The sequence below is a fragment of the Carcharhinus amblyrhynchos genome, chromosome 14 (genome assembly GCF_965287045.1).
Source record: "Carcharhinus amblyrhynchos chromosome 14, sCarAmb.v2.hapA, whole genome shotgun sequence".
NCBI lineage: Eukaryota > Metazoa > Chordata > Chondrichthyes > Carcharhiniformes > Carcharhinidae > Carcharhinus > Carcharhinus amblyrhynchos.
In genome coordinates this window covers 70,686,732-70,712,254 of record NC_137337.1, presented here as the reverse complement: position 1 = coordinate 70,712,254, position 25,523 = coordinate 70,686,732, and the positions used below count along the sequence as shown (strand labels likewise).

The 25,523-nt window shown below is 44.7% G+C and overlaps 1 protein-coding gene across 1 annotated transcript in view; it reads right to left on the bottom strand.

Moving 5' to 3' along the window:
• Positions 1-304: 304 nt before the first annotated feature.
• The window catches only part of LOC145352304 (deubiquitinase DESI2), a 177,408-nt gene continuing 152,189 nt past the window's right edge, over positions 305-25,523 (bottom strand). The window contains exons 2-5 of the mRNA XM_080202057.1: positions 21,533-21,605; positions 18,304-18,397; positions 13,255-13,396; positions 305-544 (exon numbers count right to left, since the gene is read on the bottom strand). Coding sequence (XP_080058183.1) covers positions 305-544; positions 13,255-13,396; positions 18,304-18,397; positions 21,533-21,605 — 549 coding nt within the window. The remainder of the gene's footprint in view (positions 545-13,254; positions 13,397-18,303; positions 18,398-21,532; positions 21,606-25,523) is intronic.

Sequence of the window (25,523 nt, the reverse complement as noted above, 5' to 3'; positions counted from 1 at the left end):
TTTGGTTTTTAAGGTGAAACGTGCACAATTAATGTTGTAAAAAAGGTCTGGACGAGCATCTGAGCGGAGTGTTCCAACGTCATCTTCTTGGTTACCTGGGTACCCCGTTGCTAAGCTCTTGGCGGTAACTCGGTTGTCACCGCTGACCTCTACATTGTCCCTCTCTGTTGAGACAGAAGTGCCACAGCCGTTTCCACTCAATTCTAGGCCTCTGCTCTAAGGGCTGTCACAAAAAGTCTACAAAAAGAACAGCTATGAAAAGCTGGAATAAACGGTCAGAGCAGTTACAATTCAGAGACACAAGTTAGACTCTGGTGTGTCTGCAGGTCCTGCTGGTTCCTGAGGCGGTCGCAGAGGTGGAAGGTGACTCATCGTCCCCTGTGTCGCTCTGATCGTCCTTATTTAGACCCTGGCTGCTGATGTGACTCTGGAGGGCCGCAGGCGTGAGCCATTCCTTTGGAAGACAACTCTGGAGGAACGGGATGCAGGAACTGAAGTACGCTAACCGGTTCACCCAGCGAGGGATCTCCTTCCCGCAGAGAATCTGGAAGATACCAAGCACAGCTTCAGACAACGGCAAACCAACTTACGGGTTACTGAATGGAATTTAAAAATGTATATATTTATTTATCAGTCTCACCAGGAGGGCTAGGTTAACAGGACAATAAAGTTACTGTGAGAATCCTCTCGTCGCCACACTCTGGTGCCTGTTTTTTTTTAAAGTTTATTTATTAGTGTCACAAGTAGGTTTACATTAACACTGCAATGAAGTTACTGTGAAAATCCCCTAGTCGCCACATTCCTGTTCGGATACACTGAGGGAGAATTTCGCATGGCCAATGCACCAATCAGCCTATCTTTCGGAGGAAACCAGAGCACCCGGAGGAAACCCATGCAGACACAGGGAGAACATGCTGACTCAGCACAGACAGTGACCCAAGCCGGGAATCGAACGCAGGCCCCTGGAGCTGAGAGGCAGCAATGCTAACCACTGTGTCACCATGCCACCGTCACAGCTATGACTCAATCACATTGCAGTGGGTCTGAAATCACATATAGGATAAGGATGGCAAATTTCCTTCCATAAAGAGTTTTTAACGGCAATCTATGATAGTTGTCATGGTCATCATTACTGAGACTAGGTTTATGATTCCAGATTTATTGATTGAATTCAAATTCCAGCGGCGACCATGCTGGGATTTGAACCCGTGTTCCCCAAAATATTAGCCTGAGGCCTCTGGATTATTAGTCCAGGGACATTATTACTATGCTCCCTTTGCAGGCTGACCAACTATGTACTGCATCATCAACAAAGTGGGATGCAAACCCTAGTCCTTAGTTCAGAGGCAGGAGTGCCACAAGACCCACACAGCACTGAAGATTCTAAAATGTACAACATAATCTGTGGAATTTGTAAAATTTGCAATATAAATCTCAGTATCCTTCCAAGCTGCAACATGAGCTTGGAAGGATACTGCCAAGCTCATGTTGATAGATGTATGTCCTCTTACTTCAGAAAGTGTAATTGGTTCATATCCATTCTGAGTTGACAGTTATATAGACAGTTCCTCAACAATCTGGCAATGTAACAGTTAGACACGAGTATAGATATTCGTCACTCTGCAAGGACTAGGGAGTGCAACATGTGTTGCCTAATGCAAACCAATCCTATTGAAGCTTTTGACAGCAGTTCTATATATAAATGAATGACAATTGTTAAATCTGAATTAACCAGTCAATCTTGCATGGTTACAGAAATGGAGCTATGCGTGAATCTATCTTGGAACTGAATAAAAGCGTTCCATTTACATTCTATCATGACACCCCCATCCACTACCTCAAACATTCAGTCCCACCATCACCCATGCAGAATAGCAGCAGTGTGTACCATCCATTGAGTATAAGAACAAGGACGTAATGTTGGAGTTGTACAAAGTTAGACCGCAGCTGAAGTATTGTGTGCCATTCTGGTCGCCTCACTATTAGAAGGATGTGATAGCACTAGAAGGGATACAGATTTGGAGTATTGTGAGCAGTTTTGGGCCCCGTATCTAAGGAAGGATGTGCTGGCCTTGGAAAGGATCCAGAGGAGGTTCACAAGAATGATCCCTGGAATGAAGAGCTTGTCGTATGAGGAACGGTTGAGGACGCTGGGTCTGTATTCTCTGGAGTTTAGAAGGATGAGGGCGAATCTTATTGAAATTTACAGGATACTGTGAGGCCTGGATAGAGTAGATGTGGAGAGGATGTTTTCAGTTGTAGGGAAAACTGGAACCAGAGGGCACAACCTTAGGCTAAAGGGACGATCCTTTAAAACAGAGATGAGGAGGAATTTCTTCAGCCAGAGAGTGTGAATCAGTGGAACTCTTTGCCACAGAAGGCTGTGGGGGCCAGGTCACTGAGTGTCTTTAAGACAGAGATAGATAGGTTCTTGATTGATAAGGGGATCAGGGGTTATGGGGAAAAGGCAGGAGACTGGGGATGAGAAAAGCATCAGCCATGATTGAATGGCAGGGCAGACTCGATGGGCTGAGTGGCCTAATTCTGCTCCTGTATTTACGGTCTTATGATGGGGTTGACCAGAATGTTGCCTGGGATGGAGCATTTGAGCTGTAAGGAGAGGCTGGATAGGTTTGGATTGTTTTCTTTAGACCAGAGAAGGCTAAGGTGTGACATGATTGAAGTGTATCAGATTATGAGGGGTATTGAGAGGGCGAGCAGGGGGCAGCTGTTCCCCCTGATTGCGGGGGGAGGGAGGGGTCAATCACGAGGGGGCATAGTTTTAAGATGAGGGGTGGGAGATTCAGAGGGGATTTGACCAAAAATCTTTTCACTCAGAGGGTGTTGGGAATCTGGAATCACTGCCTGTGAAGGTAGGAAAGGCCAGAAACCTTAGAAACTTAAGTATTTGGGTAAGCACTTGAAATATCTACAAGATACACTGCAAGAATTCACCAAGGCTCATGGTCATCCTGAGATTTTTAAAAATCAGGTTCAAGTTTCACCTTGTGCGGCCATGGTGGCATCGGGTCCCCAAAGTGTTACCCCTGGGTCTCTGGATTTCTAGTCTAGTGACAATAGCATGACCACATCGCCTCCCCTTGGATAAAGATCACTCAAGATGGGAGTGGACTGAGAATGGATTACAATTCGTAAGAATGGGAGTGATTGAATTGTGATTGGTCAAGATAGGCGTGAGTTGTGATTGGTCAAGATGGATGTGAGTTGTGATTGGTCAAGATGGGCATGAGTTGTGGTTGGACAGGATGGACATGAGTTATGATTGGTCAAGATGGGCATGAGTCGTGATTGGTCTAGACAAGTGTGAATTGTGATTGGTCAATATAGGTGGCTGCAAGTGTGATTGGTCAAATAGGTGTGAGTTGTGATTGGTCAAAGCAGGTGTGAGTTGTGATTGGTCAAGATGAGTGTGAGTTGCGATCGGTCAAGACAGTTGCGAGTTGTGATTGGTCAAGATTTGTGTGTGAGTTGTAATTGGCCAAGAGAGGTGAGTTGTTAATATTCAATACAGATGTGTGTTCCTATTGGTCAAGATAAATGTGAGTTTAGAATGAATGCTGAACACAAGTAGTCATGGGTTAACCAATAAAGGATGGAAGCCAAGCCTGAAGTGTAGGTTTGTGTGAAAGATATTTGCTGAGTTTATATTATTGGATTATTTGTATTGTCTCCTTGGGTTAGCTGTGAACTGCCACTCACATTTCCCTCTGGATCTGTAAAATCCCACAGCATTTTCACATATTAAAGAAAGGAAGAGAAAACCCTATCTTCCTGTGAGATTTACTAGCATGGTATGACAGCAAATGGCAAGAGATATTAAGGAATGAAAGGCAGTTCCTCCAGCACTGCACGCTGTCTAACCCAATCACTTGGTAAGATGACAACTCTCGTTTGACACTCAATTTGTTTCATTGCTTTATTTCATTTTTTCCATTTTCTTGCACATCTATCAGTTTTCACATATCCTTTTTCAAGAGCAACCTCTCACCTTTTTAGACCTTTTTTCACGGGGCTCTGTTAGTAATTGTGTTGGTTCAGGAGTGAGCAGGAATCTTTATTTCATTTATCCGGGACCTCACCATTTACATTTTGGCGTTCACTGAAGCTCACTCAGCAGTAAGCTGAGTATCTGCACAAAATAGACATTCAGACACTGCCATCAGCGGCAATAACACTCTCATTAGGTTACTTCACTTAACCTAGGGGACAGCTCAATCAATTAGTGCTTCCTGTTCTGACTGATTCTACTGATGAAGAAGATGAAGGGCTTTGTTTATTCCCAGAGCTGTCTCAGGTCCATCCCTACTGGGTGAAAACAAGACCTCTGATGGGTTTTCTTTTTGGTGAGGGATGTGCCACAATGGGATGGCAGCACAGTGGTTAGCACCACTGCCTCACAGTGCTAGGGACCAGGATTCAACTCCTGGTTTGGGTCACTGCGCGTGCAGAGTCTCTGCGTGGGTTTTTCCCATGTGCTCCGGTTTCCTCCCACAATCGGAAAGAAAGACATGCTGGTAAAGTGGATTGGCCCTGTTAAATTCTCCCTCAGTGTACCCAAACAGGTGTTGGAGTATGGCGACTAGGGGATTTTCACAATAACTTTGTTGCAGTGCCAATGTAAACCTACTTGTGACACTAATAAATAAACTTTTAGCCCAGAAATTCAACTAATGCTTTGGAGACCTGGGTTCGAATCCCACCACAGCAAATGGTGGAATTGGAATTCAATTAAAAAAAAATGCAGAATTAAGAATCTACTGATGACTATGAAACCATTGTCAATTGTTGGAAAAACCCAAGTGGTTCATTAATGTCCTTTAGGGAAGGAAATCTGATGTCCTTAGCTGGTCTGGCCTACATGTGGCTCCAGAGCCACAGCAATGTGGTTGACTCTCGAATGCCCTCCAAGGGCAATAAATGCTGGCCAGCCAACAATGCCCATGTCCCACAAATGAATATAAAATCATTAGTGGTGAGCACCTATCGAGTGTTTCAATGAAGCTTGTTGGTTGGGACTTTCTCAGGATGGCCCCTTTAGATGCTGAGCCAGATTGCAGACATGGTTTGGGAGAGATGGGGGTGGAGTTCAAGGAAACAGGGAAGAGGTGAGTGTGGATGATACTGACGTGTGGTTTTTCTGTACAACTGAGAGTAACATTACAGATCCACTTAAGATAAAAAACTTGGCCTAGATTTTGTGGCCAATGATGGGGTGACAGTATTGAAGCTGATCTTAAAGAAAATATCCCATATGTATCTCTATGGCATGGATTTCCCCTTTCCCAATATTCATTCCATTCTGCTGCTGTCAATCAGGTGAATCTCTGTTGGCCAGCAACAGTAATGTCACCAAGTAGGCTGAACAGCCAACCACATTGAAGGATTCTCACAGACTGAAAGCCAGGAAGTAACAAACATGTTTTATCATTACCTTTTATAATTTTGCAGGAAGTGAAGTCATGAGTGGGACATATACATGGGATTATGGGAGAAGTTGAAATGACATAAATGATTTTTTAAATGGCCTTTTACTGTTTTGAAAATGTTTAGCAAAATCTAGGGTTATCCTGAACATGGGATAACTACATTAGCTAATCCACAAATATAACATTTATTTTTCTAGGTTGCAGAGGATATTAATTATGAAATTCAGTCATGATTAAACACCTTCACTCAAAAAGGTAAAATATTTGTTCATAGAATCCCTGTAGTGCAGAAGAGGACATTCGGCCCATTGAGTTTGCACTGACCCTCTGACAGAGTATCTTACCCAGACCCTCTCTCCCATCTTATCCCTGTAAACCTACATATTTCCCATGGCTAATCCGTCTAATTCACACATCTTGCAATGCTAAGGGGCAATTTAGCATGGCCAGTCCACCTAACCAGCACGTCTTTGGACTGTGGGAAGAGACTGGAGCACCTGGGGGAAACCCGCACTGACATAGAAAGAATGTGCAATCTCTACACAGTCACCCAAGGCCGGAATTGAAACCGGATCCCTGGGTTGATGAGGCAGCAGTGCTAACCACTGTGGCACCATGCTGCCTCATGTCAGATGTGGCTCAATTAGTAGCATTGTTTGGGTCACAGATTCTGGGTCCAAGTCCCACTTGAGGACTTGAGCACAAAAATTAAGGTTGCGCTCCAACCCAATCCGGAACAAGTGCTGCACTGCCAGAGATGTATGGGACGTAAACAGAGGCCTCACCTGCTCTCTCAGGTAAAAGTGATTGGTCCCACGGCACTCTTTGAAAGTTGTGCAGGGGGGTTATCCATAGTGTCCAAGGCAATATTGATTCTTATATCCACAACACAAAAACAGATTGCCTGGTCATTATCACATTGCTGTTGGTGGGAATTCACTGTGTAGTTTGGTTGCCGCAGTTCCTACATTACAATAGTGGATACATTTCAGAAAGAGACTGCAAAATAGTCCAGAAGTCATGAAAAGTGCTTTAAAAATGCATGTCTTTCGACGAGACTAACAACACAAAAAGGGGCACATTCACATCAAATCAGTGATTTTTATCTGCGAGGACTTTGCACTTGGTGGTGGAGCAGTGGATAATAGCAGCAATTCCTAAAGTTTATTTATTAGTGTCACAAGTAAGGCTTCATTAACACTGCAATGAAGTTACTGTGAAAATCCCCTAGTCGCCACACTCTGGTGCCTGTTTGGGTACACTGAGGGAGAATTTAGCATGGCCGATGCATCTAACCAGCACGTTTTTCAGATTGTGGGAGGAAACTAGAGCACCCGGAGGAAACCCACGTAGATATGGGGAGAATGTGCAGACTCCACACAGATAGTGACCCAAGCCAGGACTGGGTCCCTGGTGCTGTAAGGCAGCAGTGCTAACCATTGTGCCACTGTACCACCCCCATTTCCACATTTAACTGCTTGTACGGGGACGTCAGAAGTTGTTGTTAGCTTCATAGAGGAACAAAATGGAATGCTAACAGTGTCATCATCCTTATGGCAGCAAAATCCAGTCCATTTATAGCCTCCTTCAAGGAATTCTGCTTCCTCCAAGGAAATACTGGGTGCAATGCAGAGTTGCATATGGTCCATGCACCTTCAGCAGAATTTGGCATCAGGGTCCCTGAACATGGCCACTTCAAGGGGCCAATCACCTGTTCATGTGCAGATAGAAATCACTGATTTGATGTGAAGGTACCATTTTTATGTTGTTAGTCACACTGAAAGCAGAAGATGTGCCTTTAATTAGCACGTGGAAGTTGCCTCCAGTCAGCATTGATGCACCTCTCGGGAGGAACTGACACGCGGGATCACATCTGAGAATAGGTTCTCTTGCGTGAATCCTGTGCCCAAAGGCCAGACATAACAAGGAACCCATTTCTCCTGCAGCAGCCAGGCAACACGGTGGCACAATGGTTTGCACTGCTGCCTCACGGTGCCAGGGACCTGGGTTCAATTCCGGGCTTGGGTCACTGTCTGTGCAAAGTCTGCATGTTCTCCATGTGTCTGCATGGGTTTCCTCTGGGTGCTCTGGTTTCCTCCCACAGTCCAAAGACATGCAGGTTTGGTGCATTGGCCATGCTAAATTCTCCCTCAGTGTGCCCGAACAAGCGCCAGAGTGTAGCAACTAGGGGATTTTCACAGTAACTTCATTGCAGTGTTAAGTAAGCCTACTTGTGACACTAATAAGTAAGCTTAAACTTAATATGCTAAGGTGCTAGTGAGTCAGGTACAATGCATATTTCTCACTGTCATTGCAGTGCAACTATATCCCGCAGTTACTCACTTCATCTCTTGTACTACTGCACCCAGGGGTTAAAATGGGCAGAATTGCCATCTCAATTCATAGAATCATAGTATCTTTACAATGCAGAAAGAGGCCATTCGGCTCCTTGAGTCTGCACTGACCACAATCCCACCCAGGTCCTATCCCCGTAACTCCACATATTTACCCTGCTACTCCCTCTGATGCTAGGGTCAATTTACATTGGCCAATCAACCTAACCCGCACATCTTTCAGACTGTGGGAGCACCCGGAGGAAACCCATGCAGACACGGGGAGAATGTGCTGACTCCACACAGACAGTGACCTGAGGCCGGAATTGAACGCAGGTCCCTGGCGCTTTGAGGCAGCAGTGCTAACCACTGTGCCACCGGGCCACCCTATTCTTAATGCATCACCTTTGACCTGTCTCCCTGTTCAGTAGCTGCTTGGCCGTGAGCCAATTCCTGTCTGTCTCATTGACCAGTATATCCTGATGCTGACCCTGATTCCCAGGGTTGAGTCATCCATGCTGATCACTGTCTCCCACTCACACTCCCAATGACACGTGTGTTCTGTTGCTGACTGTCCTGTATCACTGACTTCAGGTATATGCCACTGGTTCACGAGTATACATCGGATTGAGTCAATTCCCATGTGTCTATTTTACAGTATTTGTGTTGTGACAAGCAACGTGAATTGCCTAATCCTATTTTGTGTCCTGTTCCGCATCAGGGACATTGGCATGTTTGGATCATTTATTAAAAGCAATTAAAATACAGCTTTAATGTTGGTCTAGTGCCAGCTATGATTTATTAACTAAGGAAAAATTACAATATTGTGTGACTTGGCCCAGCTAATGTTTTCTGACGTTGGTCAAATGTAGTGGGTCTGAGTCTATACACGGCAGAATGAGTGAGTGTCCCTGTTCCTCAGGAATCATAGAAACCCATAGGGCAGAAAGACGCCATTCGGCCCATCGAGCCTGCACCAACCACAATCCCACCCAGGCCCTACCCCCATGTCCCTACACATTTACCCTCTAATGTACGCATCCCAGGACACTAAGGGGCAATTTTAGCCAATCAACCTTACCCGCTTATCTTTGGACCGCAGAAGGAAGCCGGAACACCAGGAGGAAACCCATGCAGACACAGGGAGAATGTGCAGACTCCACACAGACAGTGACCCGAGTCGGAAATTGATGTGAAGTTTCCATTCAGTACTAGACACTGGTGATGCCACACCTGGGGTATTGTGTGCAGTTTTGGTGTCCTTATCTGAGGAAGGGTGTCCTTGCTATAGAGGAAGTGCGGTGAAGGTTTACCAGGCTGATTCTTGGTCTGTCATATGAGGAGAGACTACATTGGTTAGGATTATATTCATTCGCATTTAGACGAGTGAAAGGGGATCTCATCAAAACATATAAAATTCTAACAGGTTTAGGCATATTAGATCCAGAAAGAATGTTCGAATTGTGGGGGAGTCCAGAACTAGGGGTCATAGTTTGAGTTGAAGGGAAAAACCTTTTAGGATTGAGGTGAGGAGAAATTTCTTCACCCAGAGAGTGGTGAATGTGTGGAATTCACTACCACAGAAAGTAGTTGAGGCCAAAACATTCTGTGATTTCAAGGAGAAATTGTTGTTGTTTGTCCATCGTCATCGATGAGGACCTCGACACCATTAGTCATTTTGAGGCTGGTTGCGGTGTGTCCGAAGATGACTGATCAGGGCCAATTCGGGCGCGAAATGTCCTGGCACATATTGGACAGACTTGTGTAGGCACTGTAGTTGTTGCACTGATGGCTCTGGACTTGTGCAGCTTGTGCTTAAGTTGTGCTTTAGCAATGCACCTTGCTTCGTGAGCTTGACAGCCTTAATGGATGAGGCAGCGCCAGGTAGGGCGGTTTTGTGCCAGCGTTTCTCAGGTGGTCATGTCAATGTCAAGCGACTTCAGGGAGGCCTTAAGTGTGCCTTTGTAACGTTTCTTCTGCCTTCCACGCGAGCGTCTTCCAGCAGAGAGTTCCCCAAAAAGGAGCTGCTTGGGTATGCGCTCATCTGACATATGGGTGACATGACCTGCCCACTGGGTCTGCGCTCTCATCAGCAGTGTGTGGACTGATGGTAGACTTGCTCTAGACAGAACTTCAGTGTCTGGTACTTTGTCTTGCCATCGGATCCGTAATATTCTGCAAAGACAAGTTATGTGGAAATGATTGAGCTGTCTTGCATGCCTTCGATACACAGTCCACGTTTCACAGGCATACAGGAGGGTAGTGAGTACCGCGGTACTGTAGACCTTCAGTTTTGTTGCTGGGCTGATTCCTCGATGATCCCATACAGTGGAGCACAGTGACCGAAAGCAGAACTTGCCTTTGCTATTCTGCAGTTAACTTCAAGGAGAAATTAGATATAGCTCCAAGGGCTAAAAGGACCAAGGGACATGGGGGGAAAGGGGGATCAGGATATTGAATTTGATGATCAGCCATGATCATGATGAATGGTGGAACATCCTCGAAGGACCAAATGGCCTACTCCTGCTTCTAGTTTCTATGTTCATCCAGGCAATAAATATCTTTCCTACTTCACATATGGATGGAACAGCCTTCCTGTATATTAGCTACCAGCAACAGGCCTTACCCCCTAGCCCAGGACTTTTCATTTGTTCATTTTTAATGAATATATCTAGGAGACAATTGGCCTGTGTTTTCGGCTTGAGGGTGAATCACTTCAGTTATACCATGAACTTGGAAAAGGGCCCATCGCCTGGGCCCCAACGTCAGCATCAAGCACTCACTGGAGATAAAGTCACCATAGTCCCAGATGACCACAGACTGTGACTAGTGGTGATTAAACCTAAGGATCACTACACCCCAGGCGAAGGGCAAGATTGAGAAGATGGGAATGAATAACCTCAGCCGGTACAGGAATTGAACCCACATTCTTGGCGTCACTCTGTATCACAAACCAGCTGTCCAGCCAACTGAGTTAAACTGAATAAGTTATCTCAATGTCTGGTTGCATTGGAAGTATTCATTGGAAACTGGATCTCTCCACCTTATGGAATAACATTGCCAACTTGCTACATTTTTGGCATAAAATGGCTGCTATTTGAAAGGTGCAGATTGGTGTTGTGTTGACACAGCAAACTGTTATATAATCCTCTACGTCTGGTACAGGTTAGAGGACTCAGAAGCATTGAAACTCTGGTATTAACTTTTTATTAATTCACGTCAATTAGATAATACAAAGAACAAAGAATAAAGAACAACACAGCACGGGAAACAGGCCCTTCGGCCCAACGAGCCCGCGCCGCCGTCCCATTGTCTCAGTGACCTATTCATGATTTTAGTCTACGCCTAATGTGCGAGGATCAGGGAGGTCCAATATAGGGACAATTTGTTACCCAATCAATCAGCCTAAAAGCGCATCTTTGGGATGTGGGAGGAAACCGGAGCACCCGGAGGAAACCCACGCAACCATGGGGAGAACGCGCAAACTCCCACAGACACAGGCCCAAATCCATGTGTCCGCACAGCAACAGAGATAGTCTCTGAGCTGTCATGTTGCCCTCGAGATGGTCCAGTTTAAGCACACTAACGACATGAAGCAATAGGCAACTCCCGAAGCAACATCCAAGAGCAGCCCACTACAACCTGCCGCATGCATGCCCCTTGCTGGTCAACAAGGTGGACTTAAATGCCTGTGGAGACAAAAAATTCATTATTAAACAGGCAAAGACTGTAACATCCCTGAGGCAAAAACGGAATCCAAATAACGCACAATTCTTTACATACTTTGCCTGTGGTATATAGATACAAAGTGCAGGATTTTCCAGCTTATGCTCATCTCAATACTGGAAAATTCCACCTGAGGTCAACAGACATGGTCCATATCCTGCCTCCTATTGGGTGGTATGGTGGCACAATGGTTAGCACCGCTGCCTCAGCACTAGGGACCCAGCTCGATTCCTGGCTTGGGTCACTGTCTGTGTGGAGTTTGCACGTTCTCCCCGTGTCTGCATAGATTTTCTCCGGGTGCTCTGGTTTACTCCCATAGTCCAAAAATGTGCAGGTTAGGTGCATTGACCATGATAAATTGTCCTTTAGTGACCCGGGATGTATAGGTTAGAAGGATTAGCAGGGTAAATATGTGGGGTTATGGGGAGGGCCTGGGTGGAATTGTGATCCGTGCAAATCTGATAGGGCGAATGGCCTCCTTCTGCTCTGTAGGATTCTATGATATTAACAGAAAAAGACAAAGTAGATGAAGATAAATTATTCCCACTGGTTGGTGATTCTAGAATTAGGAGGCATAGTCTAAAAGTCTTTGCCAGATCATTCAGGAGAGATGTTAGGAAGAACTTTTACACACAAAGGGTAGTGGAGATTTGGAATTCTTTTCCACAAATAGAAGTTGATGCTAGATCATTTGCTCTCTTTAGAGATTTTTTTGTATTTAGAGATCTGGACCAAAGCAGATATATGGAGTTAGGGTACAGAGCAGCCATGATCTCTTTGATTGGCAGAACAGGCTTGAGGGGGTGAATGGCTCACTCCTGTTCCGATGTTTCTATGCAACAGTGGGGGTGGGAAGTGAGTGCAAAATAATCTGTCATCTCTGAAATGCAACGACACCAATCTCAATCCAGCACTTCTGAAGAAACAGGATGGTGGAAATTGTATATGTTTCATTTAATGAGTTTGGCAATGAATTGGACTTGACTAAAGACCCAAAGCATCTCCAGTTTAATGCCTTACCCAGGGGAAAAGTGGGTTAGTATATACAAAGAGCAAAGAACAGTACAGCACAGGAACAGACCTTTCCGCACTCCAATGCTGCACCGATCATCATGCCTGCCTAAACTAAAACCGTATGCAATTGTAGAGTCCTTATCCTTCCATTCCCATCCTATTCATGTATCTGTCTTGTTGCCCCTGAAATGCTGCTATCATACCTACTCCCACCACCTCTCTGGGCAGCGCGTCCCAGACATTCATCACCTTCTGTGTAAAAAAACTTGCCTCTGTCACTTCTCCTCTAAACCTTTCCCTACGCACCTTAAACCCTTTAATGCTTGCCTCTTCTACCCTAGGAGAGAGCATCTGGCTATCCACTCTGTCCATGCCACTCATCATCTTGTAAACCTCTATCAGGTCACCCCTCATACGGAGCTAGATTCAGCCAGGGATAGAGCAAGATATCGTTCCCTCTTACGTAATCCATACATCTAACCACACTTAAATAAATACCTCTGCCATTGCAGAATTCTATGACATAAAATGGATTATAATGTAAAACAGATGAGAACATATTCATTTCACGGTGTCGGGAAACATAAATTTAAACTGTTCCACAGCTCACAAAGGAATGTTGACATTACTCTTGTTGTTTTAATATTAATAAATGAATATATATTCATTGCTTCAAGTGCAGGTTCATATCTTATCAAACTGCAGTGCTGGAGTACATTAACATGTTATCGTACCTCTGCCAGGCCTGCGGAGAAGTGGTTACAGTTCTTGTGCATGAGATGGTAGGCATTGCCCTTGAACTCCTTGCCGAGCTCTTCGATAATTTTGTCGACGTCTTCCTCCGTGAAGTCTGTGGTGCCAAGGGCGATGGCCTCTCTGGATAGAAAGCACAATTTCAGGAATATATTCTTTGGGCCCTATTTTACCATTTTGATTCTCAGTGCTGGGAGGACTTGAAACTGGGAGTGTTTCAGATCCGACTTTTAGGCCCGTTCTCAGGCACCCCCATACGCACTCTGCTGCAATAATGTCAGCAATTCCAAATCACGCTGCACAAGCCTGTGGGCAGGGCTTAATGCACCCAAAACCCTACAGCTCAGATTGGCGCCCCCAACTGCGCATGCGCAGAGAAAAGAGGTTTAATGTAGCTCCCCTGCTACATCGCTCCTGGGCTGGATGATGCCTTCCCCTGGCCCCCACAGACATTGCCACATCCCCACAACATTACTGACACCCTTATCCCCCACCCCTTTTGCCACCCGATCATGAGCCCCATTCCTCCCACTGATCTCAGGCAGAGTGGCAGCGGACTCCCCCTTCCCCTTCACTGAGCATAGACAGAGTGGCAGTGGAACACCCATTCCCCCTCCCCCTCACTGAGCATAGCACATTAGGAACCATGATGCTGCCCAGAGAGCTCACCCTGGCACTGCCCCGACATAGGTTGGCATTGCCAGCTCTCATAATCCAATGAATTTCTGTGGCAGCTCAAAATCAATAGCCCTGACTTTTACCAACAGAGCTTTTTTTTTAAACTCTGATATCACATTTCTTGTGTAGTGTGATGGCACAGTGGTTAGCATTGCTGCCTCACAGTGCCAGGGACCCGGGTTCAATTCTGACCTTGGATCACTGACTGTGCGGAGTCTGCGCATTCTCTCCATGTATGCGTGGGTTTCCTCTGGGTACTCCAGTTTCCTCCCACAGTCCAAAGATGGTTAGGTTGATTGGCCATGATAAATTGACCCCAGTGTCAGGGGATTACCAGGGTAATATATGGAGTTACAGGAATAGGGCCTGGATAGCATTGTTGTTGGTGCAGACTCGATGGGCCGAATGGCCTCCTTCTGTACTATAGGGATTCTACGATTTATGATATTTGAGATAGAAACTTGGGTTGTGAAACACCTGTGCCAGCCATCCTTTTCCTACCCCAGCCCATTCCCGTCTTTTTCCCAATTTCCTCCACTCTCAACTCCTTCCGAGTCTCTTCAGACATTTTGGTTTTACTAGTTTCCAGAGCAAAATTGATATGTTTACCCGATATATGAATCACAGGGTATCTCTCTCCCATTTGCCCTGACTCAAGCAACTTCACATTTGCCTATATTTCACATGTGGGTCTTAGTTAAGAAGGTTACATTGGAAATAGGTTACAGGGAAATTTGGCATGCCTGCTATGACTCTCACCAATTTTTACAGATGCACGTTAGAAAGCATTCTTTCCGGTTGTATCACAGCTCAGTATGGCTCCTGCTCTGCCCAAGACTGCAAGAAACCACAATCGGTTGTGAACGGGAGCCCAGTCCATCCACAAACCAGCCTCCCATTCATTGACTCTGTCTATACTTCCCACTGTCTGGGAAAAGCAGCCAGCATCATCAAGGATCCCACGCACGCTGGACATTCTCCCACCTTCTTCCATTAGGAAAAAGGTACAGAAATCTGAGATCATGGACCAACTCAAGAATAGTTTCTTCCCTGCTGCCATCAGACTTTTGAATGGACCTACCTTGCATTAAGCTGATCTTTCGCTACACCCTAGCTATGACTGTAACACTACAGTCTGCAGCTTCTTTTTTCTTTCTCCCTTATGTACTCTATAAACTGTATGCTTCGTCTGTATAGCGCACAAGAAACAGTTTGTTTCTCTGTATCCCAATACATACGACAATAATAAATCAAATCAAATCAAATAGGAATAGGATTGGGACATTAGACCCTTTGAACTTGCTCTCCCATTCAATATGCTCATGGCTGTTCCTCTACCTGTTGAGGTGTCTCATAGTAACAAGATCTGACAGTTTATTCCTATCCAGTCTTCATTAAAGCCACATGCATTACCCAGTGTGATCAATGGATGGTACCAGCACAGACTGTGGGGGCGATTTGCCCATATCTATTCAGAGAGTCAGGCCCTGACTAAAATCGGGCGTGTTGCTCTCCAGCTGCACAGAGGAGTTTCCTCTCTAAATCTTGAGTCTCCCTGAAGAAAATAAATGAGTGGATGGAGTTTAATGCCATCCCTCTAGTGGGCAAGGCCTGATAGAGCTGGCAAGGCTGGCTCTATGGAGAGCATGGCGCCTTCTTTAAAGGGTGCCCCAATCAGCTCTAAAAGCAAACAGTTCTAGTTATCCTCACCAAGGACATGATAAGAACCCCCCTCAAACCACACCCCCACAGACAACTAGGACCCTCTTAATTCCAGATTTTTAAAAAAATCATTGAATTCAAATTCCACCACTTGCCGTGGCAGGATTTGAACCTGGGTCCCCAGAACATTATTTGAGTTTCTGGATTAATAGTCCAGCAATAATACCACTAGGCCATCACCTTCCCTCAGTGAGTCAAGGCCTATCATCATGAAGTTTCAATCTAAGGTGACACTTAAATGCTGTACTGAGTAAATTTCACAAAATCGATCCCTCAATTAACATCACCAAAACATATTATTGAGACACTATTGAATTGGTGTTTGCAGGAGATTGCTACACTTGCAAATTAGCTGCCACATTTCCAGCAACAGTGACTTTGCTTCATTGCTCTGGGTTGATGAAAGAGAAACAATATGTTATAGATCTGAAATTAATCTAGGAAATATACAGAATGACAACAGTCCTGACAAAGTGGTGGAACATGGTATGTGAATGGATAGGTGCTTGAGACAGTAAGAAGTCACACAACACCAGGTTAAAGTTCAATAGATGTATTTGATAGTAAATGCCACTAGTTTCGGAACGCTGTTCCTTCGTCAGGTGAGTGGGGACCTGACGAAGGAACAGCACTCCAAAAGCTAGTGGCATTTACTATCAAATAAGCCTGTCGGACTTTAAGCTGGTGCTGTGAGACTTCTTACTGTGTTCACCCCAGTCCAGCACCAGCATCTCCACATCATAGGTGCTCGAGAGCCAGAGCAGACAGGGTCAAAATGAATGCTGTTGCTGGGAATCTCATTCACAGGCTAAACACACAATGAACTGAGGGAGAAAGCCATTCCATCACCACCCAACACTCCTCACCATTTCAGTAGATGTGGATACACAGTAATCACCACACTTACACTGATACTGATAAACTGGGGTGTGATACACAGTAGTCACTGCAGTTACACTGATACTGATAAACTGGGGTGTGGATACACAGTAATCACCACACTTACACTAATACTGATAGAGTGGGGTTGGATACACTGTAATTACTGCACTTACACTGATACCGATAGACAGGGGTGTGGATACACAGTAATCACTGAACTTACACTGATACTGATAGACTGGGGTGTGATACATAGTAATTACTGCACGTGCGCTGATACTAATCGACCTGGGTGTTGGTACACAATAATCACTATATTTAACCAGGAATGTCAGTTCCTCTGCCACTCCCAGAGATAGACTGCTGACTGCTAGCACTCTGTGTACTGCTGCTAGAGGTGTAAATAAAGGGATTTTGATGAAGGGACTTTCCAGACTTATTACAACCTCATTGAATGATTTCAAGGCAAAGGTAGATAGATTTTTGAACAGTAAAAGAATCATGGTGAGTGGGGTGTGGGGTGTGGGCTGGGGGTGGGGGGGAGGTGGGGGGAGGAGTGGGGTGCTAAAAGGAGCTGAGTCCACGAAAAGATCAACTATGATCTTATTGAATGGTGGAACAGGCTCAAGGGGCCAGGTGGCCTAGTCCTACTTCTAGTTCTTATGTTCTTACACTGATACTGATGGACTGGGGTGTGGATACACTGGAATCACAATGAGTCTGAAGCCAGCCTTTACATTTTAACAGCGTTCGTCCAAGACAGTAAAGATAAGACACAGGCTATCCCAGTTTTTCCCAGACATCCAGAGAGAGATGGTTTATATCTTGCAATGATTCCCTAATCCTTCCCAGTTTGGGATAGCAGTGTTTAATTACTAACAACGCATTTATTCCATTACAACACAGTTTTATCCCTCTACTTTTGGGAAAAGATATTGACTATCTAGCTGATCTATGCCCCTCATTATTTTATAGACTTCTATAATATCACTCCTAAGCCTCCTACACCCCAGGGTAAAAAGTTCTAATCTATCCACCCTTTCCTTATAACTCAAACCATCAAGTGCCGGTAGCATCCTAGTAAATCTTTTCTGCACTTTTGCTAGTTTAATAATATCATTTCTATAATAGGGTGACCAGAGCTGTACACAGTGTTCCAAGTATGTGCCTTACTAATATATAATTTCAACAAAACATCCCAACTCCTGTATTCAATGTTCTGAACAATGAAACCAAGCATGTCAAATGCCTTCTTCACCATCCTGTCCACCTGTGACTCCACTTTCAAGGAGCTATGAACCTGCAGTCCTAGATGTTTTTGTTCTGTAACTCTCCCCAATGCCCTACCATTAACTGAATGAGTCCTGTCCTGATTTAATCTACCAAAATGCATTGCCTCACATTTATCTAAACTAAATTTCATCTGCCATTCATCAGCCCACTGGCCCAACTGATCAAAAATCTGCATCTGAATCACAGACCAGGTGCTGGAAAGGGGGATTGAAATGAGGCACTAATTTCCTTTCGCTCTTTGGCTGGCACAGACACGAGGGGCTGAATGGCCTCTTTCTACACTGTAACTTTTCTATGGTTCTATGTTCAAACTGCCCTGATATTTTTGATTTTAGTAACTTAATGGAATAATACGCTTCTGCAACTTCTAACTGTCTATTCCGGATCATTACGTATGCACCGTGCACATCATGTTCGTACAGAATTGCATTAGCTTTACCGCACTGAATCCTTACTTGAATTTAAAGGTTTCCCCCAATTCAGTAGCATTTCCGGGAGTGATCTCAAATATTCCACTGAAAGAGTAGGGATGGCCACCATAAGCATACTCTGTCAAAGAGAATGGAGAAAAGGTTACTGAAAGAAAGGCAAACCACTTAAAACCTGTAAATTCTATTTCAACAATGTACTTCTATGCAGATTAACACTCCGTCCCCATCACTGTGACACTTAAACCTCCCAAAACAGCTACAGGCAGGATTCCCAATTTAGAATCATAGGATCCCATAGTGCAGAAGAGGGCCATTTAGCCCGTCATGCCTACACTGATAACAATCATACCCAAGCCCTAAGCCTGTAACCCCATATTTTACCCTGCTAGCCCCCTGACACTAAAGGACAACTTAACATGGCCAATCCATCTAACCCACACATCTTTGGACATTGGGCCCAGACTGTACGTGCACCATTGGGTTGTTGTCCCATCCTCTGCACCAACTCTCTCCCAACTGTACACTTGGAATACTGTGTACAGCCCTGGTCACCCTATTATAGAAAGAATATTATTAAACTAGAAGGAGTGCAGAAATGATTTGCTAAGATGCTACCGGGTTTAAGTTATAAGGAGAGGCTAGATTGATTGGGACTTTTTTTCCTGGGGCATAGGAGGCTTAGGGGTGATCTTATATAGGTCTATAAAATAATGAGGGGCATAGATCAGCTAGATAATCATTATCTTTTCCCAAAGGTAGGGGAATCTGAAACTAGAGGTTTAAGGTGAGAGGGGAGAGATACAAAAGTGTCCGTAGGGACAATTTTATTCACACAGAGGGCAGTGAGTGTCTGGAACAAGCTGCCAGGGTAGCAGTAGAGGCGGGTAAAATTTTGTCTTTTGAAAAGCATTTAGACAGTTACATGGGTAAGATGGGTATAGAGGGATATGGGCTAAACACGAGCAATTAGAACTAGCTTAGTGGTACAAAAAAGGACAGCATGGACAAGTTGAACTGAAGGGCCAGTTTCCATGCTGTAAACGTCTATGACTCTATCTTACCCAGACCCTATACCTGTAACCACCTGTACCTATGCCACTAATCCCCTTAACCTACACATCTTTGGATGGTGGGAGGAAACTGGAGCACCCAGAGAATACCCATGCAGACATGGACAGAATGTGCAAACTCCACACAGACAGTAACCCAAGGCTGGGATTGAACCCAGATCCCTGGCACCGTGAGGCAGCAGTGCTAACCACTGTACCACCGTGCTGTCTAATAATGACAATGATAATCTATGTTTAATGGTGGAAGGTGTTTTTTATAATATGTGTACAAGAGTTCAACCAAGTGATTCCAGTCTGCAGAGACAAAGCTTTTATCATCCTCCTATGTTGAGAACCTAAAGGTAGCCAAGAATCCACCAACTGTCCGGAATTCTACCACTTTGCCTGCCATGGCATCGGAGTGGGCGAGAGTCCGACAGTAGAAATCCCCAATGACCTCGAGCAGGAATTTCCAGTCTTGCTCGAGTAAGGCGGTAAAATCTCGCCCATTATCTTTCACCCTAAGTGGCTACAATGAAGAACTAGGCTGGAATTTTCCAGCCATTCATGCCCAGCCTCTGGTGTTGGAAAGAATGGAAAATTGGATGCTCAGCCAAATTTCCATTCACTGCAGCGGGATCAGAGAATCCCAGCTGCAGGCAAGGTCAGAGAGTCTAGCCATAGGTTCATTGTCACAAATTCATAATCTCCTTCCACTTGAGTTGGAATGGTAATGGTGTGGAGCAGGGAGCTGTGATAGTCAATTTTCATGGTTCATGGGATTTGGTGAAGGGGTGCAAAAATCCCAGCAAATTAGTAGTTTAGTATGAATTAAGGGTGGCACGTTGGCACAGTGGTTAGCACTGCTGCCTCACAGCACCAGGACCCAGGCTCGATTCCCAGCTTGGGCCACTGTCTGTGTGTAGTTTGCACCTTCTCCCTGTGCCTACGTTGATTTCCTCCGGGTGCTCTGGTTTCTTCCCATAGTCCAAAGATGTGCGGGTTGGATGGATTGGCCAGGCAAAATTGCCCCTTTGTGTCAGGGGGATTAGCTAGGGTAAATGCATGGGGTTATGGGGATAGGGCCTGGGTGGGATTGTGATCAGTGCAGACTCGATGGGCCGAATGGTCCCCTTCTGCACTGTAGAATTCTATGGTTCTATGATTCTATGATAATGGCATAGCTCTCTTGCCCCAATAATTTTCCCTATAAAATATATGCATAGTCACTGAATATCGAGGATATACAGGGTTTCCTCTGGGTGTTCTTGTTTCCTCCCATAATCCAAAGGTGTGTAAGTTTGGCCATCCTAAATTGCCCCTTAGTGTCCCAAGACATATAGGTTCGGGGGATTAGCGGGATAAATAGGTGGGGTTCAGGGGATCGAACCTGGATGCGATGCTTTGTCAGAGAGTTGGTGCGGACTCAATGGGTGGGATTTTCTGGGCACGCTTGCCCCAAGGCTGGAAAATCCCACCTGAAGTCAATGAACCTTGGCATGGCCCCTGTCCCACCTGCTAAGATTCCCATGGTGGGCGGGACAGGAGAATTCCACCCAGTGGGTCGAATGGCCTCTTCTGCACTGTAGGGATTCTACAAGTCTATGCCCAAATTTTGTATCATCTATTACGTTGTGACTTATCTCAATCTTTCCCCAACCCTTCTGAACCTTTGTTGGTCCTTCATCTAGGCTTCTCAATGGTTTACAATGTCAATTCATGCCATGCTGACAGCTATTGTCATAGTTGTGCAAAGTTAAATGGGAGCAAGTGTAAATGGATGATGCTAGGAAATTAAATAGAGAGGGGTAGAGATACTTGATTGGGATCATTAATGAGGAGTGCGAGAGACAGAGTCATGGAAGTAAGTGTAAGTTTTTGGACAGGCCGGCTGGACTCTATAATAGTCCATACTAACCCTGTACATTACTCTGTTCCTATAATCCAATGACATTTATGTGCAAATCTGAGATAGATAATTGGAAAGGTAGACCACTTCTGAGCCCTATATTATAGGATAAATGAAATAATACAAAGATTAGTTGAAATTGCACTTTGATTCTAGCACTGATAGAAATGGTTTTCAGGTATTTTTGACTATCTGTCCAAATTCTTCAAAGAATTATGTTAATTTGCAATGAGGATAAGCTGAGAAGCAGTGTGGTATAGGTGCAGAGGACACAACTCAATATCTCTGTACTTACCTCTTCCATAGATCTCAATGCCAGAATGAAAAACCCCTATTCCAAGTGTGGATGTGTACTCATTAATCCAATACTGCAAAGGAAGCACAAAGGTTCAATGGTGCATTAACAATCAACTCAGCACACAATGCTATAACAGAACTGGAAATGTTCTATATCCTGGTACTCATAACCTCAACTGCGAAAGGAATAAATAACCACAAAAAATCAAATCAGATATTAGACATGATCACTCATGTGAGAAGAATTTCAATCTGCTTTATTTCAGTATTAAAACAGACAGGCGGCATGGTGACACAGTGGTTAACACTGCTGCCTCAAGGGACCCGGGTTCAATTCCGGCCTCGGGTGACTGTCTGTGTGGAGTTTGCACGTTCTCCACATCTCTGCCTGGGTTTCCTCCCACAGTGCAAAGATGTGCGGGTTAGGTGGCCATATTAAATTGCCCTTTAATGTCGGACTGAGCGAGATGGTCTATCAGACAGAGTTGACGCAGACTCAATGGGCCATGTGGCCTGCTTCTGCACTGTAGGGATTCCATGATTTCATATCCCGACTTCTTGAAAGTATAGAAAAAAATGAAACTCCAATCTTCCTCAGCTATTTTGAAAGCAGCACCATCTCCCAGACGTTCTTCAGAAATATCTTTATAAAAATGACAAAAGGTCGAAGTTTGGCCACTATCTTTGATAGGCAGAATTGAATGACCACTGCGGAAGTAAATTTTGAGCATTGACTTGGGGCCAGTTTGAGGATCCCTTCGATTTGTGTTGTTCCTTGCTCAAACCCCAACAGAAGCAACTCAATCTCCAGAGGCTAGATCTCAATAGAGAGAGTAGCAGCTATGAATGGTTAACTCAAAACCCTCTAATGGCCTCTAGTGTCTAACATTCCAGCTATTGGTACTCTCCTGGAATTGCCGTCAATTGATTTTAAGTGAACTAATCTCATCTCTTGGAATCATAGAATCTCTACAAGCAGAAAGAAGCTATTCAGTCCATTGGGTCTGCACTGGCAACAATCCCATCCAGGCTTTATTCCCGTAACCCCACGTGTTTACCCTGCTAATCCCCCTGACACTAAGGGGCAATTTAGCATGGCCAATCAAGCTAACCAACACACCTTTGGACTGTGGGATGGAACCAGAGCACCCGAAGGAAATCCACAGAAATACAGGGAGAATTTACACAGTTACCCAGCTGGAATCGAACCCTGATCCCTGGAGCTGTGAGGCAGCAGTGCTAACCACTGTGCCACTGTACCACCCATCAAGGTGGTGGTGAACTGCCTTCTTGAACAGTTGCAGTGATTATTTTACAACTGGAGCAGTTACGAATGTCAAGGCAAAATACTGCGGACGCTAGAATCTGAACAAAAACAGAAAATGCTGTAAAATCTCCGCAGGTCTGACAGCATCCATGGCGAGAGAATGGAGCCAACATTTCAACCCTGAAGGGTCTTCCAGACTCGAAGCTTTTCTCTCTCCACAGATGCTGCCAGACCTGCTGAGATTTTCCAGCATTTTTTGAATTAGCTAGGTCATATATCTGTGGGTCTGGAGTCACATGTAGGTCAGACCAGGTGAGGACGGCAGATTTCCTTCACTTGATTACAACAATCGACAATGATTTCATGGTCATCATTAGATTTTTTAATTCCAGATTTCTTTTAAAAGTCAAACCGTCTGCCTTGGTGGGATTTGAACCAGGGTCCCCAGAGCATTCCCTAGGTCTCTGGATTACTAGCCCAGGGACAGCAATTGACAATGGTTTCGGGAGCAAGAACAGTTCATTTGAGTGCAGGAGAAGTCTGGATTTCCAGACGATACAGAGAGGCAAACAAGGTGGTATTAGTGCCCTCACTGTGAAACAAATTGGTTACGCGTGAAGCCACTTATTTCATTGATTCTGATCTTGCACATGCTCGATTGTCAAGAAGAAGCCCATCTGGATGAAAGGATTTGAAAATTAAGTCGATAAGGGATTTGAACCGTGAGTAGATAATTTAAATCTTAAAACACAATATCTGTACTGCCACATTAAGTGGTTAGAGTTTGATCTAATTCGGAAGCAATTCCAACATATGCCTTTCTCATCCATTCTTTTGGGACTAATCACATCACTTTGCTTGAAGGGAGGAAGATAAATATTCAAAATTCTGATCCTGGATATTTTGAGCGGAGTTTTTCTTTTAATCTCCCTAATACAGATTGAAGAAACCATGCAGAGTGAATGAGAAGTTTAATATGTTTAAAGTATAGCTTCGTGGGGTTTCACTGTTTACTTCTATCACTGGACCCTGAGTTTAAATTCAGCCCAAGATGAAAGCCTTCTCTCTTTGCCAACTGTATGGATTCTAAATGAGACAAGCGTTGGCACTCGCTGCTCCTGGCTGTGGAGCCACAGTATTAAACTGTCATAATTTAGCAACGCCTGCCAACATCACTGAGATAAAAGATTATAATTGCATTCTGGGAGCATAATGGTACAGCCTAGGTATGTTTTTCCTGAGATGGACGAGGCTGAATTATTGTCTTTTGCACTCGGCCTGACTCAGAGGTACTTGATAAGAACATAAGAACATAAGAACATAAGAAATAGGAGCAGGAGTAGGCCATCTGGCCCTTCGAGCCTGCCCCGCCATTCAATAAGATCATGGCTGATCTGTCGTGGCTCAGTTCCACTTTCCCGCCCTCTCCCCATAACCCTTAATCCCCTCTCTTATCAAAAACCCATCAACCCGCTTCTTAAAAATATTTAGCGAGGCAGCCTCCACCACTTCAACGGGCAGAGAATTCCAGAGATTCACCACCCTTTGAGTGAAGAAGTTCCTCCTCAACTCCGTTCTGAACTGCCCCCCCTTTATCTTGAGGCTGTGCCCCCTAGTCCTACTGTCTTTTTTGAGCGGGAAGAGTCTTTCCACCTCTATCCTATCCATCCCATTCATCATCTTATACGTCTCAATGAGATCTCCCCTCATTCTTCTAAACTCTAACGAGTACTTGATGCTAATATTAGGTGTTGACCAAGACTTATAAATATATGGCCAAAGTTTAGAAATGTTGGGTGAGATTCACGCATGTTTCCCACTGACTGGAGGTGGCGCATTGTTTAAGAACATGAGAACGAGGAGCAGGAGTAGGCCTGGTGCCTTGAACCTGCTCCACCATTCAATAAGATCATGGCTGATCTTTTCGTGGACACAGCTCCACTTACCTGCCCGCTCACCATAAACCTTAATTCCTTCACAGTTCAAAAATTTATCTATCCTTGCCTTAAAAACATTCAATGAGGTAGCTCCAACTGCTTCACTAGGCAGGGAGTTCCACAGATTCACAACCCTTTGTGTGAAGAAGTTCCTCCTCAACTTAGTCCTCAATCTGCTCCCCCTTATTTTGAGACCATGGCCCCTAGTTCTAGTTTCACCTGCCAATGGAAATAATTTTCCTGCTTCTATTTTATTTATTCCCTTCATAATCTTATGTGTTTCTATAAGATCTCCCCTCATTCTTCTGAATTCCAATGAATATAGCTCCAGTCTACTCAGTCTCTCCTCATAAGCCAACCCTCTCAACTCCAGAACCAACCTAGTGAATCTCCTCTGCACCCCCTCTAGTGCCAGTATATCCTTTCTCAAATAAGGAGACCAAAACTGTACACAGTACTCCAGGTGTGGCCTCACCAGTACCTTACACAGTTGCAGCATAACCTTCCTGTTTTTAAACTCCATTCCTCCAACAATGAAAGACAAAATTCCATTTGCCTTCTTAATTACCTACTGCACCTGCAAACCCAAGTTTGCTGGCAGTGAGATTCTCCAGTCCCGCCGCTGCCAATGGAATTTCCCATTGATGTCACTCCACACTGATGGGAAACCCATGGGTGTGGGTGTGCTGCCAGAGGGACCGGAGAATCCCACTGGCATGAACAGTCAAGAGAATTCCAGCCATTTGTTTTTAAGTTTAAGTTTATTTACGCATGTCACAAGTAGG